This window comes from Carcharodon carcharias, chromosome 7, assembly GCF_017639515.1.
Source record: "Carcharodon carcharias isolate sCarCar2 chromosome 7, sCarCar2.pri, whole genome shotgun sequence".
Taxonomy (NCBI): domain Eukaryota; kingdom Metazoa; phylum Chordata; class Chondrichthyes; order Lamniformes; family Lamnidae; genus Carcharodon; species Carcharodon carcharias.
The window spans coordinates 42,102,837-42,125,003 of record NC_054473.1 but is presented as its reverse complement, the minus strand read 5'-3'; the positions used below and the strand labels follow the sequence as shown (position 1 = coordinate 42,125,003).

General features: G+C 46.9%; 1 protein-coding gene across 6 annotated transcripts in view; it reads left to right on the top strand.

Moving 5' to 3' along the window:
- The window catches only part of LOC121280500 (protein FAM3C-like), a 58,349-nt gene that overhangs the window by 9,247 nt on the left and 26,935 nt on the right, over nt 1-22,167 (top strand). For 3 of the 6 annotated variants that reach the window (XM_041192555.1, XM_041192557.1, XM_041192556.1), the window contains one exon: nt 16,070-16,188. The exons of 1 other annotated variant lie outside the window; for it this stretch is intronic. In XM_041192555.1, coding sequence (XP_041048489.1) covers nt 16,176-16,188 — 13 coding nt within the window. In that variant the 5' untranslated portion in view covers nt 16,070-16,175. Of the gene's footprint in view, nt 1-16,069; nt 16,189-16,268; nt 16,362-20,875; nt 20,901-22,167 lie in introns of those variants that run through there. 2 more of the 6 variants (XM_041192558.1, XM_041192559.1) reach the window with 2 other exon arrangements.

Sequence of the window (22,167 nt, the reverse complement as noted above, 5' to 3'; positions counted from 1 at the left end):
GAAGGATCAGCACCAAGATGTAGCATCCGAAAATGTAAACATAAGGCACCTTAGTCACACCACAGGTTTATCACTGGTGCTTTTGTGTTGGCCCGCAATGAGGTCTTTATGAGTTGGTGTGATATTTAACACCTTTGTCATTTTGTTTCATAATGTTTCTCTGGTTGCAATATTAAATTCAGACATGTCACCATGGCTGAGGTTGCCTCTTTTCTTCTGCAGGTGGATGGTTTCCACTAATGTAATGAGTGTTTTGTGGGACTTTCAGCTTTATTAGCAAGGACCTTAGTTAATGTTCCTAACCAGACAGCTTTTGCACTTAGGTATCAAGTATGGAGCCTACGGCCCAGGCTTGTCCTGGAGGTCCATCTGTGGTGGACTAACAGAAGGTTCATGGGATTAAAACCTCCTGGGTGTTCCTGCCTCCCTGGAGTATGCCCGGGTCAGTATACCCCCTCAGTATTTCCCTGTGCATGCTCATCCTCGGACTCACTGTTGGACTCATCGTGTGCAGCCGCAGCCACTATGTCTACATCTTTGTCGTCCACAGCGTCCCCCCTTTCCAGTGCAAGATTGTGGAGAGCACAACATGCAATCACTATCAGCAGCACACGACCTGAGGGTACTGGAGTGCACCCCCTGAGCAGTCCAGGCATCGGAAGCGCAGCTTGAGAAGACCAATGGCTCTCTCCACCACAGCCCTTGTGGTGCCGTGGCTCCTTTTGTACCACTGCTCAGCTTCTGTTCTTGGATGGCAGAGAGGCTTCATGAGCCACCTTCTGAGGGGATAGCCCTTATCACCCAGCTGCCACCCATCAAGCCAGGCTGGAGCACTGAAGAGCCCCAGCACCTGGGAGGATGTAGGCATCGTAGGAGCTGCTTGGGTACCTTGCACAGACTTGTAGAATCAGCATCCTGTAATCACACACTATCTGCATGTTCATGGAGTGGAAGCCCTTCCTGTTGATGAAGGCACCGGGCTCACCTGCTGGTGCCTTGATGGCCACATGTGTACAGTCTATTGCACCCTGGACACGGGGGAAGCCAGCAATGGCCATGAAGCCTCTGGCTCACTGTGTTTGGCTTGCCTGGTCCCAACGGTAGTGGATGAAGATCAATGCCCACCTGAACAGAGCATCTGTAACCTGCTTGACACAAGTGTGGACAACTGATTGGGAGACACCGCAAAGATCATCCAGCGACCCCTGGAAGGAGCTAGAGGCATAAACGTTCAGGGCAGCCGTGACCTTTAGAGCCACAGGCATGGGGTGTCCACCCACACAGTTTGTGGAGATCTCAGGCCCGATCATCTGACAGATATAGTTGACTGTCTCCCTTGAGAGATGGAGCCTCCTTCGGCACTGCACCTCAGACATATTGAGGTAGCTGCTTCGCTGCCTGTAAACCCTGGCAGCAGGATAGTGGCGTCTTCTGTGGCCCCTTCCACCTTGGACTACCTCTTGGCCCTGCACCCCTTGTGCCTGTCCTCCCAAAAGTGGCTCCCCTGGAGGCTGAGTGTGCACTCCTGGCCTCCTCCCCCTTCTAGCCCTCCCTTCCTCTTCAGACGAAGGACCTCCAGTGGAGAGTTCAGCTCACATTCCCAGGCTAAGGGGAGGCTTCCTGAAACCTGCAGGCCCAAAAAAGATTCCTCTCTGCCAAGTGCTGAACTGAAGGTTGTGAGTCCAGACCAAGCAGCTGGTATGTGTTTTGAAGTATTGCAGATCACACAGGCAGGTATCAGTAATTTTGAAAAAACAATGTTTGACAGAGCACACTCTCAACCCCACTGAGTCCTCTTATCGCGCCCGTGGTTGAGGTTTATACAATTGTATCCTAGCCGCCTGCCCATTGCACCCGTGCGCCAACCTGAAGATTGCACAGGTGCTGAAAAATCGCCTTAATTGGCCCGTTAATTAATGGCGGATGTGCATTGGATATCATTGCTCACCCGCCAAATGAAATATTGCGATGGTGCATGTTGGGACGCTCGCCTGATGTCACCGCGTGTCATTTCACGTGTGTGCATGTGGGGGCCTGCCCCCGCACACCAACAGGAAAGTTCAGCCCATAATCTCCTGTCTGTACTGTGCTCATGCTTCCCGTACCGACATGATTCTGTTGTTTTGTCACATGGAAAGAGGGAGAAAAGCACAATATTACTCTGAGGTTGGGGCTTTTTAAGCATTCATAGCACCAATGAAAGCTCTATACTAAAACAAAAACTTTAGGCTCTGCTGTGAAGCATAAAAAATAGCCACTTATTACTCTTGAAGTGCACTCTGACTGGGTTGGAGAGACAACTTCCAAAAAAATTTGTAAACCTATCAAGAGGAGCTAATAATATTCCCATCAAAAATTCTGCACCCCCCAGCCTTTGCCACCCACCACTGTCATCATCAAACCTGAGGAACTTAGAATAGGAAGGAAATGGAGCTGGAGCATTCTTCAATGTTATTATCTTTATACTATTGGAGCTACTGTGGTGCTGTTTATGGCTAGCCTGAGGCTTGGAGCACGATTATCATGTTTAGTGGTAAATCTGGCCTGTTCCTTTAAAAATAACGTCATTATGCTTCTGATAAAAGCAAAATACTGCAGATGCTGGAAATCTGAAACAAAAACAAAAATAGCTGGAAAAACTCAGCAGGTCTGACAGCATCTGCAGAGAGGAATACAGTTACCGTTTCAAGTAGCTCTACCTGTCCCACCCCCCTCAACCAGCTTATATTTCACCTCATTTCTATTTTTCCTTAGTTCTGATGAAGAGTCATACAGACTCGAAACATTAACTGTGTTCCTCTCCACAAATGCTGTCAGACCTGCTGAGTTTTTCCAGCTACTTTTGTTTTTGTTTCTCATAATGCTTCTTGTGGGAATCAAGATAATTATAGCTGCTTGTAAATATACTCATCGAATAGCTGTCAATAAATTGCTTGTAAACTTCAGAATCAATTCCGGAAGCCGCCTCCTGCCAGCTCATAAAGCACACTCACTTCCTGGAATCAGAGAATCATAAAAGCCCTGTGCAAAAGCAACTAAGCTAGCACCATTCCTCAGCCCTTTCCCCGTAGCCCACATAGTTTTTCTCTTGTGGCACTTACCCAAATTGCTATTGAAAGAATTTGCCTCCACCAGATTCTTGAGCAGTGCATTCCAGACACTAATCACTCACTGCGTAATAAAGTTTCATGTCAGTTTTGGTTCTTTTTTCAATAACTTTGCGTCCCTAGTTCTCCACCCTTCCACCAATGGGAACGATTTCTACTCTATCTGCTCTGTCTTGACTCTATTATTTTGAATATCTCTATTAAATCCCCTCTCAGTCATCTCTTCTCCAAAGAACACAGCCTCGGCTTCTCCAATCTATCCATGTAACTGAAGTCCCTCAATCCTGGAACCATACTCATAAGTCTTTTCTGCACCCCCTCTTAAGCCTTCATTTCCTTCCAAAAGTGGGGCGCCCAGAATTAGACACAATCCTGCAGTTAAGGCCGAACCAGTTTTATAAAGGTCTGTCACAAGTTCCTTGCTTTTGTACTCAGTGCCTCTATTTATTAAACCCAGAATCCTGTGTGCCTTTTTAACTACTTTTTCAACCTGCTCTACACCTTCAACACTTTTTTTTATTATTATTCTTTCATGGGATGTGAGTGTTACTGACAAGGCCAGCATTTCTTGCCTATCCCTATTTGCCCTTGAAAAGGTGGTGGTGAGCCATCTTCTTGAACCTTTGCAGGCCATGTGGTGTAGGTACACCCACAGTGCTGTTAGGAAGGGAGCTCCAGGATTTTGATCCAGCGACAGTGAAGGAACGTTGATATATTTCCAAGTCAGGATGGTGAGTGACTTGGAGGGGAACTTCCAGCACGTGGTGTTCCCATGTGTCTGCCCTTGTCCTTCTTGGTGGTAGTGGTCATGGGTATGGAAGGTGCTGTCGAAGGAGCCTTGGTGAATTCCTGCAGTGCATCTTGTAGATGGTACACACTGCTGCTACTGTGCATCGCTGGTGGAGGGAGTGAATGTTTGTGGATGTGGTGCCAATCAAGAAGGCTGCTTTGTCCTGGACGGTGTCAAGCTTCATGAGTTTTGTGGGAGCTGCCCTCATCCAGGCAAATAGGGACTATTCCATCACATTCCTATCTTGTGCCTTGTAGATGGTGGAGAGGCTTTGGGGAGTCAGGAGGTGAGTTACTCACTGCATGATTCCTAGCCTCTGACCTGCTGTTATAGCCAGAGTATTTATATGGCTAGTCCAGTTCAGTTTCTGGTCAATGGTAACCCCCAGGATGTTGATAGTGGAGGAATTCAGTGATGGTAATGCCATTGAACATCAAGGGGCAATGGTTGGATTCTCTCTTGTTCCATGGTCATTGTGTGACACTTATGTGGCACGAATGTTACTTGCTACTTATTAGCTCAAGCCTGAATGTGGTCCAGGCTTGGAGGGGTACTTCCAGGTGGTGGTGTTTCCGTGTGTCTGCAGCCCTTGTCCCTTTAGGTGGTAGAGGTTGTGTGTTTGGAAAGTGCTGTTGATGGTGCCTTGGTGAGTTGCTGCAGTGCATCTTGTAGATAGTACACGCTGCTGCCACTGTGTCAGTGGTGATTGGAGTGAATGTTTAAGTTGATGGATAGAGTGCTGATCAAGCGATTGCTTTGTCCTGGATGATGTTGAGCTTCTTGAGTGTTGTTGGAGCTGCACTCATCCAGGGAGGTGGAGAGTATTCTACTACACTCCTGATTTGTGCCATGTAGATGGTGAATAGGCTTTTGGGAGCCAGGAGGTGAGTTACTTGCCTCAGAATTCCCAGTCCTTAACCTGCTTGGGAAGCCACAGTATTTCTATGACTAGTATTTCTAGTTCAGTTTTTAGTCAATGGTAACCCCCAGGACGTAGTTGATGGGGGATTCAATGATGGTAATGTCATTGAATATCAAGGGGAGATGGTCAGATTGTCTCTTGTTGGAGATGATCATTGCCTGGTACTTAAGTGGCACAAATGTTACTTGCCATTTATTAGCCCAAGCCTGAATGTTGTCCAGGTCTTGCTACGTTGGAGACAGACTGTTTCAGTATCTGATGAGCTCTGAACATTGTGCAATCATCAACGAACATCCCTTATGATAGAGGGAAAGTCATTGATGAAGCAGCTGAAGATGGTTGGGCCTAGGTGGCAAGTGGGTAGGTTGACAAGTGGGTAGGGTGGTAGGTATGCAGGGTGGCAGGATAACAGGTGGGTGAGTTGGGTAGGTGGATCGGAGAGTACTCATGTTGTGTCGGGAGGGGTTGTCAGGTTGGAGGCTAGTCAGGTCGGGTCAGGGGGTATTGGATTGTGGAGCTAGTGAGGTCAAGTTGGGAAGTTGGATCAGGTCAGGCCGCGAGGGGGGGTGGAGTCAGGTGGTGAGGTCAGGTTTCGGGGAAAGTCAGGGAGGCGCGGTCAGGAGGCATGGTGAGGGGTCGGGGGATTAGGGGGTAGACAGGAGGTGGTCGGGGGTGGGGGGAAAGATGATGGGTGGGGTTGGGGATTGTGGGTGTAGTGGGTCAGCGTGAAGTATTGGGATATGGTTTGGTATAGTTACCCAGGAGGTAGACTAGGATTTTTCTATCCAACATTTCCTGGATTACTATTCAGGTAAGTAAGCCAAATTCTCCGACTCTAACTCAGAGTTTGAGACTTTTCCAAAGATTCCTGGGAAACAGGGGAATTGCCCATTGTATGTTCAAATTCCCGGGCTATTCCCAAGGAGTCAGTTGGCACTTCCGAGGTGTCCCGTGGTGCATCTTTCAGGATATGCCCGGCCTCCAATTATCTGGAGATCAGAAGACCCTGAGCCATTATTACTGAATAAGTTACGTTCACAGTGAAACACCAGATTGATACCACAATCAAATATGCTCAAAATAAATGTCTAGGAATCTGCCTCTTTCTATCTGTGGATTGTTTTTATTCTGTCTTGTATTTCTCACAGATTCCCTAACACCTGGATCCTCATTGGCATGCATTATTCTGCACCTCCCCCACCACAGTTATGATTCCTAATCCTGTTATGTGCTCATGTTTCTTATGACAAGCAGTAAAATGAAACTGGAGTAAAATAAGGTGTGGTTTGGAACACATCTCTAACTTTGCTTAGACTTGCAACTCATTGTTAGATTCCAGATTGTTTTGCACACAATACCAAGCTATAATTGGTGTATTCAGTGCACACAAAGAACATTGCACATGAAAGTTGCTTCAGGCTTGTTTCTTAGGTCTTGGCTGTTAATAATGAAAACATTAAGGTTAACATAGCAACCAGCCTTTAGGATAATTCCAGATTAAGAACCCTAAATTATCAGTAGCTATTCTCAGATTAAAAAATTGTTTTCATTACAGCAGAAATTTAGCAAAGGTCTTTAATGCTATGAACAATTTTATTATGTAGATTTCAGCTGGCTGTTTAACTTGGATCGTGAGCACATTCCAAGAGGAAAACTCTGCTGACCATATTCTGTACCACTCATCATCACCCTAGTCATCACTGACCTAAATTGGCTCCAAATCCCTGCACTCCACAATTTAAAAATCTCTTTTTTCATGCCGTTGTTCCCCTCTATCTGTGTAACCTCCTCCAGTGCTGTAACCCTATCCCAAATTCTTCATTCCCCTGACTCTAGCCTCTTGTACATTTCCGTCTCCCTTCATTCCACCATTGGTGGTCCTACCACCAGTTCCCTTTGCTCCCAATACTCCAATTCCCTCCATAAACTCACTCTCCACCTGCACCTCATTTACCAGCCTCCTTAAAACCTCTTGACGAATCTTTTGGTCATCCCTCCGAATATCTCTTTTGGTTCGGTGTCCATTTTTGTCTACACTTTTGTGAAGTATTTTAGGAAGTAATTAGGAAAGCTAATAGAATGTTATCATTTATTGCAAGGGGAATTGAATAGAAAAATAGGGAGGTTATGCTTCAGTTGTACGGAGCCCTAGTGAGACCACATTTGGAGAACTGTGTACAGTGTTGGTCACCTTATTTAAGGAAGGATGTAAATGCGTTGGAAACAATTCAGAGAAGGTTTACCAGACTAATACCTGGAATGGGTGGGTTGTCTTATGAGGAAAGGTTGGACAAGCTAGGCTTGTATTCAGAAGAGTAAGAGGCAACTTGATTGAAACATATAAGATCCTGAGGGGTCTTGACAGGATGGATGTGGAGAAGATGTTTCCTCTTGTGGAAGAATCTAGAACTAGGGTCACTGTTTAAAAATAAGGGGTCACACATTTAAAACAGAGATAAGGCAATTTTTTTCACTCAGAGGGTTAAGAGTCTTTGGAACTCTCTTCCTGAAAAGGTCGTGGAAGCAGAGTCTTTGAATATTTTTAAGGCAGAAGTGGTAAGATTCTTGGTAAGCAAGAGGGTGATAGGTGATCGGCGGTAGGTGGGATACAGGTTTCAGGTTACTATGAGATCAGCCATGATCTTATTAAGTGGCGGAGCAGGCTCAAGGGGCTGAATGGCCTACTGCTCCTTGTCTGTATGTTCGTAGGACATTTTTCCAAGTTAAAGGCACTACATAAATAAATGCACGTTGTTGTTGCTGATGTGAGCAATGAACTTCAGATAAGAACTAAGACCAGGAGTCCCAAGCCATGGATATTTGCAATGGACTGCTGATTAATTAGTATCTTTGAAGAGTAGGCTTAGCTCCAAAAATGAATGTCATTGATTGAAGATTTACAATGCAGGATGTAAAAATACTGGCCCTTATTTTTGATTTGGCTTTGGTACAAGAGAATTGGCCTTTTCTTGTATCCTTATATCAAAAACCAGGTGCAGAAAGACATAGAGTAGAATAGCCCCAGATTTGAACTAGGTTCGATAGTGGGTGGGAAAAAAAAAACCTTTTACTTGCCAGCTATGATGGTGGCTTTTCATGCTCCCATACCTGACACATCCCCTCATTAATAACGCATTCCCAGGAAACACACCGGGTCACTGCCGGACTGCCTCTGATTTTTCCCGCCCTGCTGGCCTTCAGGCACCATATTTAAGGGACACCCCTGCACAGAGCTAGCACTCTCTAAGGGATCGAAAGCTGCTGGAAAGCCATGGCTGCCAAAGGGAGGAAACATGCTGCCCCCAAATTTAGCAACACCTGCCTCGGGCACCTACTGGACACAGTGGAGGCCCACTTTATCCCCACTCTGGATGAAAACCAACAAGCAAGGTCACCAATCCAGCATGGGAGGCAGTGGCAGTGTTGGTCAGCGCCAACGCCCTGCAAATGAGCACAGCCATCCAGTGTCTCCTCCATTCTACCAGGGTTAGTCACTCTTCTCATTACTCTCAACTCACATGCTCACAAATCCATCACACATCCACAGGGACCTCACTCACTGCCAGTTAAAGGGACATCACCATTCGTTCTCTCACACACACCTTCATCTGTCCTGCGGATTGTGTCCTCATCCCGTCCATGGCACCACTCACCACCCACACATGCCAGGCATCCTTATCATCTGGCCTGGTAGGTGTCCTGCTTACACTCTTTCTGTATTCATGCAGGACAAGCTGGCACACAACAAATGGGACACGTTACGGTCTGGTGGAGGAATGCTCGACATCACGGTCCTCGCAAACTTTGAAAATAGAATCATTCAGCCGGCTGGCAATGATCTGGACCATTCCTGTGCTGACAGGTCGGTGGTGCTCAACCAAGTCCAGCGATGCAACATCCATCAGACAACCATGCTGTGAGTTAGTTCCCCTGTTCCGCAGTCTCCTGCCATGCACTAATTATCTCTCCTTGCTTTCGCAAGCGCATCTGGGAAGCAGCCCAGGGGGTCCACAACCCAGGTCCTCAACTCAAGCCCCAAAGATAACTTGGAAGGAGAATTAGATGGCACCCTAATTGAAGACTCATCACAGCGCTCCCCCACACCCTCCACCAGCACAAAGACACACACCTCAGAGAGACCTAGCTCTTTGGTAGCCTTGGGGTCACAATCTGGTGAGCACATCATACTTGTCTGATCCACAGCAGGCAGTGTTAGGAACTTCCCAGGTTTCCCGCACTTGGAGGACTGCTGGAGGCCAGAAATCTGTTGTGTCCAAGGCATACGAGGAGCCTCTGGGCTCGGTCATACCTCAATTGCTGGAGCTGCAAAGGGAAGCTCGAGAACATCAGGAAGGAATGTCTGTTGTACTCCTCAGATTGCAAGGCTCAATGGAGGAGTCCGTCCACCTTCAGTCTGAGGAGTTAGCACCAGCATGCCAAAGCACCGAGGTCAGCACTGGGAGGATGGTGGCAGGTCATGCAGACCTTGGTCCAGGACATTGGTCCTGCACTGCTGTGCGAGCTCAAGTCCATTGCTGACACCACAGTTGGCCTCCAACAGTGTCAACTTGAGAGGGGTGCACACCATCTCGATCTCACTCCAGTTCCTGCTCCTCCTCAAGGAGTCAGCAAGGGGCCCTTGGGCACCCAGAGAGGGGAGGATCAGCAGGTGCACACCCTGGGACCATTCACCCAGGCGTCTCTGGGCGTGCCCAGCCCATCCGATCCCCTGTTCCTGTGACCTCACCAGCTCCAGCTCCACAGGCCAAGGAGTGCACCACTGCCACACAGCAGGATCCAGAAAGCAGGCCAGGGCCCTCCAGGTCTCGGCCCTCCAGAGGACGCTCACCAAGATCATCACAGGCTGCCTCCACCTCTGCTGGGGATGTCAGGGGAGCACCAAGATGTAGCAGCAGGGTTAGGAATGTTAAGAAGATGTAGTTGCACAGCCTGGGCATGGGTGTACTCCCAAGAATGTTTCCCTGCTTATGGCTCCTTGTTATGATGAGCACTGTTCGTATCGCCCAGAAGTGAAACCTTGGTCCCTGCACAAGATAAAGGCAGGTGTCTCAGTCCAGGGCCTCTTCCCTGTGCAGTGTGTAACCTTCAGACCAAAGTGATGGTCCAACTTCACACTCACTTGATGCATTACTGATGCCTGCACCTCAATGATGCAATTCATTGCTGCCAGAATGTCATGGGCAGGTATCACAGAGTTCGTAATTCTCTCTGGGTGCTCTCAGCACCTTTAAGGTGGGACCAGTGTGACCAGTGATGCTGTGGTCCTGAAGGGGCCAGGTGCTGGAGGCTGACAAAGGATCAGGTGCATTTAAAGTTTCACGGCTGCGTCTCCATGATATGACCCTGATCACAGAGCGCAAGCGAGCTTCCCTCAGCCAGACATGAGTCAGGCATTCACAGAGGCAATGTGAAGATCTATGGAGTGTCCTCACTGCATGTTGTCATCATCCTCTTGGAATCTAGCAACTATTAGGGCCTCCGTTGCATCTCCATGACATGAGCCTGAGCACTGAGGGTATGTGCGCTGCTATCAGCCACACAGGAGTCAAACATTCACAGATGCAAGGTGAGGATGCCAAGACTGTCCTCATTGCATCTTATCATCATCCTTAACAAATCTTGCGCCTGCCTCGTTTGGCCAATGCGATGGCCTCATGGCCGGCATCCTTGCCTTCGAGGACCTCATCATTGTCACCTCCTTCGCCGCCCTCCTCATCGGAGGATACATGCATCTCCTCCATCTCCTTCTCAACCAGGTCCTCTCCCTGTTGTAGCACCAGGCTGTGGAGCGTGCAGCAAGCTACGATGATGCCTGACACCCTCTGGGGACTGTACTGCAGTGCTTCACCGGGCCTGTCGAAGCACCTGAATCTCATTTTCAAAATTCCTATCGTTTGCTCCATCAAAATCTGAGTCACACATAAGCCGATTTATACCACCTCTCTGCTGCAGCCACACGGCGTCATCAGCCATGTCCTCTGTGGGTAGCCCTTGTCCCTGAGGAGCCAACCCTGCAGCCTCTGTGGACCCTGGAAGATGTCTGGGATCTGAGACCTGTTAAAGATGTAGGAGGCATGGACACTCCCTGGGAATTGGCACAGACCTGTAGAATGTGTTTGTGGTGCTCACACACCAGCTGAACATTCAGCAATTGGAAGCCCTTGCAGTTGACATAGTTGACCGTTTGCTGCCACAGAGATCTAAGTGCCACATAAGTACAGTTGATGGCGTAAAGTTCTGTGCCTTCATGAAGATGGCGTCTGTGACTTCCTGGAAGCACTTGTGCATGGAGGCTTGCGAGATCCTGCACAGGTCACCTGTGGACCCCTGAAAGGAGCACTGGCATAAAAATTGAGCACCACAATTACTTTCACAGCCGCTGGCAGTGGATGTCCTCCGTGTGCCTGTAGCATCAAATCCCGCATCAGGTGGCATATGTGACTGACCAGTTCCCCAGACATGTGCAGTCTTCAGCGACACTGATTCGTAATCACCTCCAAGAATGAAAGGCGCCATCTGTAGACCCTGGGTCTAGCAAGACACCTACAAGTGACAGCTCGCTGTGAATGTTCAGCTGTGTGCAAGCAGACCTTGCCGTCCCTTCACTTTGACGGAGGTGCTCCTCCCTTTGCCTAGCCAGGCGCCTACACCGTTCTCTTCTTCTTTTTCTCTGCTCCCTGTAAGCCATGAGGCACACTGCCAAATCACCAGGCTCCATGACGCTGATGTCCTCCTCCTGCAGGATCAAAGAGAGGTGTGGGTTAGCATATGTGTCCTAAGAACCTCACTTGGTTAAGTCTGAAGGCATGCAGGCGTGTGCTAGCCACCACTAGGATGGCCAGTGTGTAGTGCGCTTCATGACCCACCCACCTTCGCCCCACTCCACTTGACCGATTGTTGACAACTTCGGCTGTTGGACTGCATGCTGCTCTCTCAGCTCAGGCACAGGCATTCTCCTAACCTGCACTGCAAAGCTGCGCTGTTAGCTTGGACCATGGGGTATATTGGTCTAAACCATAATAAAGACAGTGTAAGGGGCTATGAGTGCCTCCATCAGTGACTGCACCAAGCCCACCTTTCACAAGGGGATTGTACAACTTGCCCCGTCGGCCAATTGTTCTGCTGCCCCCTAAAATGCATATTAATTTGCAGTCTGTGCCTGAGGGGCAAAAAATTCTGGAGCATTTGGAGGCATTTTCATGCTTTTGCATTGCTTGAGTGGGCAGAAAAGTTTCAGAGGCCCAACTCCAAGCACATCAGTGTAGCTGCTGAACACTCTCAGCTGTGGATGAATGCTCACTCTTAACAAGCTTTTGCTTCCCTCACTACCATCACCACCATCCCCCCCCCTCACCCCACCCCCCACCCCACCCCTTCCACCAGCCTCCCGGCATGTGCTTGTGTACTTCCTTCAGTCTGTGCTGCCAGGCCACCCCCAACACCCCCATTTCAAAACACCACCCTGCTCTCATGCCCACATGTCCGTCCTTGGCCTGCTGCGTTGATCCAGTGAAGCTCAATGCATACTGGAGGAACAGCACCTCATCTTCCTTCTGGACTGAATATTGAGTTCAACAACTTCATATCATGAACTCACTTCTTCATCCCCACCCCCTTTCCGATCCCCCTTTTTCCAATAATTAATAATTTTTTTAATATATTTTTCTTTTCCCACCTATTTTTAAATTTATTTCGATCTATCATTTTATCTCCACCTTTTGGCCCATTTCGATCCCTTCCCCCCACCCCATCCCAACTAGGGCTATCTGTCACTTGCTCATTCTACCCTTAATGTCACCATTAGCACATTCCTCAGATAATATCACCACCGTCAACACCCCTTTGTCCTTTTGTCTGTGACATCTTTGGCAATCTCTTCTTTGCCTCCACTGGCTCTCCATGCAGCTCTCACCCCCTGTCCCACCCCCCTCAACCAGCTTATATTTCACCACATTTCTATATTTTCTTAGTTCTGAGGAAGAGTCATACGGACTCGAAACGTTAAGTGTGTTCCTCTCCGCAGATGCTGTCAGACTTATTGAGTTTTTCCAGCTATTTTTGTTTTTGTTTCAGATTTCCAGCATCCGCGGTATTTTGCTTTTATCTCATCCCATTGAAGTTGGCTTTCTCCCAATTAATTATCCCTGCTCTGGATTGTTCCTTGTCCTTCCCCATGACCAACCTAAATCTTATGATATAGCGGTCACTGTCCCCTGAATGCTCTCCCATTGATATTTGATCCACTTGGGCCAACTCATTCCCCAGACCCAGGCCCCACATTGCCTGCCCTCTCATTGCACTGGAAACATACTGCTGCAGAAAATTATCTTGAACACATTACAGGAACTCTTGCTCTTCTTGTCCCTTTGCATTATTTCCTTCCAGTCCATGGGCAGAATCTTGCCCTCGGATGGCGAGCGGGCCCCACCGGCTTGGCGGCGGGCGGCCAGTTGACCCCCGCCACTGAAATGGGGCCCACCGCCATTTTGAGTGGGCGGGCTATGCGCTTCCTGTTCCGGGGTGGGGAGGGAATCCCCATCTGTCAAAGTGTGCTCTTTCGAGCATGCACGCGAAAGAGCTCACTGCTCCCTGAGGCAAAGTCCTGTCTCAGGGAGAATACTGACAGTGGAAAAAACTTTAAAGATAGAAACATTAAAAAATGATTAACATGTCCCCCTCATGTGACAATGAGATGGGACATGTTAATAAAGAACACATAAACTTTATTAATATTTTACAAAATGGATATGAAACTTCATCCCGCCAGTGGATGAAGTTTCATCAATAATCTGGAGCCCACTGGGGCTCCTGGCCTGCCCGCCAGCCTTAAGGTTGGCCGGGCAGGTCTTTAATTACTTTAATGATCCTGTCAATGGCCCCAATTGGCCATTGACAGGTCGGCGGGCGGACAGCTGATTTTGCTGTCCGACCACCTTCCTAAAGATTTAAATGGACCGGGATGATGTTGGGGGGAACCCCCGAGGTCATCCCATGTTATTTTCCCCTCGGCAAGCAGGACCCACCCCCAAATCGCCGAGGGGATAATCCTGGCCTATATTTGGATAATTGAAGCCCCCATTATAATTACATATCATTGTGCCAAAGATAAAGCAATAATTTTAGCTTAATGGGTGTTGCTTTATTCAGTCAGTATTCATTAAGCGGTATTTTCTGAGATGCCTCACAGTCACTGGGGCCTCACATGCAGCAGGAAGTAGATTTCCTGTGATTTTCTACCTATTCATATCACCACACCCATGACATCCTGATAAACTCAAGACTACATGCAAGGCCCCCCTCAGTAGCAGGAGCCTGAGAAAATTCTACTGAAGAAGGTTAAAAAAAGTACAATCAGGATTTTGCCCCAAGCTTAACTAAGTAGAATAAAAAGCATGTGGGATGAGACAAGCTATCTATACTCACAAATGGAGGTAGGATTCATCCATGGAGAGATATCCCAGATATGGCTACCATAAAATCTAGAGCAAGCAGCATAGAAAAAACTCTAAAGCAAAACAACCATTGTGAGATGTACTAGAAGAATGAACTTTGATGGGCTGAGTGCCCATTTCTTACTCCAAACTTTTATCTTCTGTAACTGCCGTTACTCTTGTTTTCTCTGTTATTTATTCAGGGCACTGATTACTGTTCCAGATTTTCTAGCTGGAAAGACCAAGGTATCTTAGCTGTTGATGTCTCTCTGCAAACTCTCTGGGCAGAATTTTCTGCCTGTCGGGTGGGCGGGCCCGACCCAATCTCTGGTGAGTGGGGAGCTGATCCCCGTCGGAGAAGCGGGTCCCGCCACCATTTTACATTTGGCCCGCCCAGCGTGACATCCAGCGGGAAGCGCTATGCGCTTCCTGTGTTGGTGGGGAGGAATTCCCCAAAAGCGAGAGTGCACTCTTTTGCGCATGCGCATGAAAGAGCGCACACCTCCCTGAGGCTGAGTGCTGCCTCAGGGAGATTGCTTAGATTTTTTAAAAGATTAAAAATAGAAAAAAAAAATTCCCTAACATGTCCCCCTCATGTGACAATGTCACATGAAATGGGACATGTTCATAAATTACAGTAAAACTTTATTAAACTTTTTAGAACACTGTATGAAACCTCATCCCGCCGGTGGATGAGGTTTCATGTTTTTTCTATTGCCCGCCGGGGCTCCTGGCCTGCCCACCAACCCTAAGGTTGGACGGGTAGGTCCTTTAATTGTTTAAATGATCCTGTCAATGGCTTCAATTGGCCATTGACATGTCGGCGAGCCCACAGCTGATTTTGCTGCGCCCCCGCCTACCTGAAAATTTAAATGGGGCGCAGTGACATCGGGAGTTCCGCCCAACGTCATCCCGTGTCATTTTATGTGTTGGCGAGCGGGCCCCACCCCCTGCTCGTCGACAGCAAAATTCTGCCCTCTGCATTTGCTCAAAATAGAACTGCAGTGCCAGCTAGAAAATATTTCAGAGCAATTGAGGAGAGCACTGCTATTTGATGAATGAAAAATATAGCACCATTCCACTGTTATGTATTTCTGTGCATTTTATGTTATGCATTTATATTGACATCATATCTTTCAAGATTAATGTTTAGTGAATTAAACATATGATGGAGCAACTGAGTAATCAGTGACTAAAAAAGGCTGCAAACAAAAACAAAAATACCTGGAAACACTCAGCAGGTCTGTCAGCATCTGGGCAAAGGAGCACAGCTAATGTTTCGAGTCTGCATGACTCTTCGACAGAACTAAGGAAAAATAGAAAAGGGGTGAAATATAAGCTGGTTTAAGGGGTGGAGGTTGGGACAAGAAGAGCTAGATAGAGGGCCAGTGATAGGTGGAGATAACCAAAAGATGTCACAGACAAAAGGACAAAGAGGTGTTGAAGGTGGTGATATTACCTAAAGGAATGTGCTAATTCAGGGTAGAAGGCAGGACAAGCAAGGCACAGGTAGCCCTAGTTGGGGTGGGGGTGGGGGTGGGGTGAAGGAATCGAAAAAGGCTACAAGTTAGAGATAAAACAATGGATGGAAATACATTTAAAAATAATGGAAATAGGTGGAAAAGAAAAATCTATATAAATTATTGGAAAAAACAAAAAGGAGGGAAAAATCAGAAAGGGGGTGGGGATGGAGGAGAGAGTTCATGATCTAAAATTGTTGAACTCAATATTCAGTCCGGAAGGAAAAAAATGCTGTATTTGTAATTTAATTACTTTGATAATTGATCTGCCGTTTCAGGAAGTGCTGAGGTGATGTAATGATCATATACAAGGAAGTAACTGGAACAGTTTTGAAAACACAAATAAATTATATTTGAGCCCCTGCACACTGTACTTCATAAGAAATGAGGATCACAGGTAGGAACTTCACTTTCAAAGTCTTCAAGTAACTTGGCCATGGCAGCTTTAGCATTTAGAATTTTGTTTGTCCACTGCAGTGATATAAGAATTAATTCTGTTATAAGAGATGTTCACTGAAGATCCACGACTCCCAATTTGAAAGGAATTTGTAAGATATGCCTGACCAAGAGGTGAGATTATACAAGTAATTACAGTTCAACAATGTGTGGGTACTATTTGTTAGCAAAGAAACTGGACCAGACCACCTGATACTTAATTTGTAGTGACAAATTGTTTTTGATAACTAGAGATATTTATACTGATATAAAAAAATTAAGGGACTGGAGATAGAGACTGATGCATGGAATGTGCAGGTGGATTTAATCAGTTTAATCGGTTCAGATCAGAAATTGGCAATGAGTTTCATTAAACATGGATTAGAAGGGACAGAAAACGAAATTCAGAGGTGTGGTCACTTGGTACATAACAATGCAGCTGTTGTGAAGGAAGTCAGTTTAACTTCAGAGTAACCATCCAGGTTGAGTTAGATGGTTATTAACAAGTGTTGTAAACTGATAAAGTGACATATGCATGATTATAAAAAAGAGGCCTGAGATAGGAGGATCCAAGTCATGGGGCACATTAATTAAATCTAAATAAACTGAAATGAGGCTTTAGACATTCCAAGAGTTGAATTCTCAAATAGTTAATAGAGAAAAAGTGGAGGCCAATCTTGATCTTAAATGGTACAATATCTGAAGACTGGGGAATATTTCCCCTTGCAATGTCATTGGATTTAAATAAGAAAAACACAATTGACTGATCCAGATTTCAAGAAAGCAGATTTTAATGAATAGAGTTAAAATTGGGTGAGTTGATTGGAAAATAATGAAGGGGATAAGAACCACAAAACTAGGGAGTGCAGGTAAGGATAATTTGAAAAAAAAACTCCAGTAGCTGTCTGTACTGTGCATTATAGGCCCTTTAAGGGTCATCATTGGCTACCCAAAGTTGACGACGTGCTGGCAAACCAGCCGACTGGTGCTGGAAGATTGCAGGCCCATCCACCTCCAGTCGCGCCTCAGTGGTCATTTAAAAATTCAGCTCCATGTATCAAAGAAACTAGAAACCCCCAAATGTTGGTGGACTTGGCAATATCAGAATCCATCATAAATTTTACAACACTAATCCCTCACTGTTTCTAACAATAGAAGATTATATGTTTTAAAATAAGATATTTTATCGCTTCTTTCTCCTTCCATATCTCCTTGGACAGCATTCCATCGCCAATTGGTCTGATGTTTTATAACTAGTTGCTTAAATTGATTGAATGGGCTTGTTTATCAGTTTTCTCTCCTTGTGGGAAGGCATCTGTGTAGAATGGCTGGCATTCAGAACTTCTCAATACAAAGCAAAATATTGCAGATACTGGAAATTTGAAATAGAGACAGAAGATGCTGCAAATACCCAGCAGGTCAGGAAGAATCTACGGAGAGAGAAACAGGTTGATGACCCTTCATCAGATCTGGACAAAGTTAGAGAGAAAGTAGAGGTTTTAAGTAATGAGAAAGAAGGAAGGGGAGGAAAGAAAAAAAGGTCTGTGATCAGGCGGAAAGCAGGAGTGATTAATTGACAAAAGGGGATGATGCTACAAGGCAAAAGAGCTTGGTAAGAGGACAATAAAAGAACAATAAATAGGTTTAGGAGGGGTGGAAACGACAAGAGTAGAATAATCAACAGTGTCTGCTGTACCTCTGAAAATATGCTAGCTGTGGTTATGATCTGAAATTGTGGGACATTGTGGGATAGAAGATGCATCCTGACCTGCTGAGTATTTCCAAAATTTATTCTTAATTCAGAACCCATTTTTTGGGGAACAGTTGGAATGAAAGTCAGACCTCACTATAACACATCATATTATAAGACACATGATTTGCATTTTTTGATTCTGGTTCAGAACTGTTCAATGTGCATATCAGAATATTCATCACAGTGTTTAACAACAACAGTGTATATTAAAGAGCACCATTCACATTGTAAAATGTCCCAAGGTGCTCAAGGGACCTTATTTAGCACTGAGCCATAAAGGTGGCATTAGGATAGATAATCAAGAGCTTAGTCATAGCTTTTAAGGAGCATCTTAAAAGAGGAAGAGAGATGAAGAGGTTTAAGGAGGGAATTCCAGAGGTTAGAACATTGGCACTAAACGTTCACCACCAATGGTGGAGCAGTTAAAATTGGGATGATCAAGAGGTCAGAATTAGATGAGTACAGATATCTTGGAGGGTTTAGGGCTGAAGAAGATAACTGAGATAGAGATGGACAAGACCATGGAAGGATTTGAAAACAAAGATGCAAATTTTAAAATTAAGGTGTTGCTTAACCAGGAACAACTGTAGGTCAGTGGGCACAGGGTTGATGGATTGGCTTTGTTTACATACAAGTGAACAGAAAATCTGGAGGGAGATGCAAAGGAGGGCAGGGATAACTGATCCACAGGCAGAGTCCACAGGTTCAGCACTTGGAGGGTTGATTTGGACAAGGAAGAAATTGGCAAGATTGGCCCCTACCGGGCAGGTGCTGGTTAGGAAGGTCAGCAAGAGAATAAGAGGGACAATTTGGAGTTGCTGCTCATAAGCAAGCAATGATGAGCAGTTTGATGGGGCCCTTCAGAAGATGTCAAGGGAAGCTGTAAGCTTATCTGAGATGGAGTGAAACCTGTGAATGATGACAGGAGTATAGGGGCTGAGGGAGCAAGAGTTGGGCTAAGGATTTTGGAGGGCAGAGTTTTTCAGAAGAAAGAAGTGAAAGGAGGCATAACGAAAGGATCCTAGGAGGAGTCCAGGAAAGGTAAAGGAAAAACAAAACAAAAATAAAAATAAAAATACCTGGAAAAACTCAGCAGGTCTGGCAACATCTGCGGAGAGGAACACAGTTAACGTTTTGAGTCCATATGACTCTTCAACAGAACTAAGTAAAAATAGAAGAGAGGTGAAATATAAGCTGGTGGGGGGGGGGGGGGGGGGGGGGGGGGGTGCGGTGGTTGGGGTGGGGGGGACAGGTAGACCTTGATAGGGGGCCAGTGATAGGTGGAGGCCAAGCAGAAACTGCCAAAGATGTCATAGACAAAAGGACAAAGGGGTGTTGATGGCGGTGATATTATCTAAAGGATGTGCTAATGGGGACATTAGGGATAGCAAGCAAGACAAGCTAGTGGCAGATAGCCCTAGTGGGGGTGGGGTGGGGGGAAGGGATCGAAATGGGCTAATAGGCAGAGATGAAACAATAGATTGAAATAAATATAAAAATAGGAGGGAAAAGAAAAATATATTTGTAAAAAAATTATAAATTATTGGAAAAAGGGGGATCGGAAAGGGGGTGGGAATGGAAGAGAGAGTTCATGATCTGAAATTGTTGAACTCAATATTAAGTCTGGAAGGCTGTAGAGTGCCTAGTCGGAAGATGAGGTGCTGTTCCTCCAGTTTGTGTTGAGCTTCATTGGAATACAGGGAAACTCAAGTTAGATTGGAAATAAAAACAGTAAGTGTTGGAAAATTTCTGTAGGTTTGGCAGCATCTAAGGAGAGAAGATTTCAAGTCCAATATGAGTCTTCTTCAGAACTCTGACGAGGAGTCACATTCGACTTGAAGCATTAACTCTGTTTCTCTCTCTACAGATGCTGCTGAGATTTTCCAGCTCTTTCTATTTTTATTTCAGATCACCAGCATCTGCAGTAAGTTGCTTTTATTCAAATTACATTTGCCTGGTTATGGAGCAATTATACATATACCCTTGTGGTAAATGGAGATTATAGATGGGACAACAGGAGGGAGTCTAGAGTTAGTCCAAGGTCTTGTGAAGGGATGAAGTACATGTAGGTGGGGTGGAATTGGCATGGCGTCAAGAAACTATTGCTCAAGTTCAGTGTTGGGTGTGACGGGTGAATGAATTCCGGAAGCTACTTGAAAGGATAGGGCATTGGGGGATGTACTAATGGAGGCATTTCCGTGGGAATAAAGATCTAGACGTTAGTGCAGAATTACCTGCAGGCCAGGAAAAAAGACAATGGTGAAGTTGAAGATAAGATCCCAAAGAAGCAACAAAATACACTTCAGCCCTGGAGGTGAATCTGTGGTGAGGAACAAGACTGTAGCTGAACCTGAAAAACCAGTTGAGCCAGTATAGGTCAGCCACAGGCTTCGTAGTGAGGAGCAGTCGGGGGATGGGGCAGGGGAAGGGCTGTAAGCTGATCAGTTGCTTTAAAAGTTGAAAACAAAAACAGAATTACCTGGAAAAACTCAGCAGGTCTGGCAGCATCGGCGGAGAAGAAAAGAGTTGACGTTTCGAGTCCTCATGCCCCTTCGGCAGAACTTGAGTTCGAGTCCAAGAAAGAGTTGAAATATAAGCTGGTTTAAGGTGTGTGTGTGGGGGGCGGAGAGAGAGAGAGAAAGAAGTGGAGTGGGGGGGGGGGTGTGGTTGTAGGGACAAACAAACAGTGATAGATATCACTTAATGCTTCTATCACTGCTTGTTTGTCCCTACAACCACACCGCCCCCCTCCACCTCTCTGTCTCTCTATCTCTCCGCCCCCCACACACACACCTTAAACCAGCTTATATTTCAACTCTTTCTTGGACTCGAACTCAAGTTCTGTCGAAGGGTCATGAGGACTCGAAACGTCAACTCTTTTCTTCTCCGCCGATGCTGCCAGACCTGCTGAGTTTTTCCAGGTAATTCTGTTTTTGTTTTGGATTTCTAGCATCCGCAGTTTTTTTGTTTTTATGCTTTAAAAGTTGGCTGCATTTGCTGCTGCTGCACAGAACCAGTTGCACATGCTCACTTGCATCCGTTCTATCCACTGGTGCCAACGCGATTTCTCCCAGCTCTGACATTATTATGCGCCCACTGTCCACCTCCGCTCACTATTACACTCAGCCCCTCACTGCCCAGCTCGCTGACCCCTCCTGACTCTTCACTGATCCCTCCCAACCCCTCACTGCCTGGCTTGCTGGTCCCTCCCAACCAATCGCTGACCCCTGCCAACCCCTCCCTGCCCTGCTAACTGACCTCTCCCTGCCCTGCTCGCTGACCCCTCCTGACCCCTCACTGATCCCTCCCCACTCCTCACTGCCCTATTGAATCTCTTAATGGTTTTAATATAGCTCGACTGGATCACCTCCTTCATTCACTGCCTTTCTCTCTACCATTCAGCTCCCCACTCACTGCCCCTCTCCCTACCATTCACCTCCCCCACTCATACCCCTCTCCCCACCATTCACCTCCCCCACTCGCTGCCCCTCTCCCTACCATTCACCTCCCCTACTCACTGCCCCTCTCCCTACCATTCGCCTCCCCTGCCCACTGCCCCTCTCCCTATCATTCACCTCCCCCACTCACTGCCCCTCTCCCTACCATTCACCTCCCCCACTCACTGCCCCTCTCCCTACCATTCACCTCCCCCACTCACTGCCCTTCTCCCTACCATTCACCTCCCCCACTCACTGCCCCTCTCCCTACCATTCACCTCCCCCACTCACTGCCCCTCTCCCTATCATTCACCTCCCCCACTCACTGCCCCTCTCCCTATCATTCACCTCCCCCACTCACTGCCCCTCTCCCCACTATTCATCTCCCCCTCTCACTGCCCCTCTCCCTATCATTCATCTCCCGCACCTGCTGCCCCTCTCCCTACCATTCACCTCCCCCACTCACTGCCCCTCTCCCTACCATTCACCTCCCCCACTCACTGCCCTTCTCCCTACCATTCACCTCCCCCACTCGCTGCCCCTCTCCCCACTATTCATCTCCCGCACTTGCTTCCCCTCTCCCTATCATTCATCTCCCGCACTCGCTGCCCCTCTCCCTACCATTCACCTCTCCCACTCACTGCCCCTCTCCCTATCATTCACCTCCCCCACTCACTGCCCCTCTCCCTACCATTCGCCTCCCCTGCCCACTGCCCCTCTCCCTATCATTCACCTCCCCCACTCACTGCCC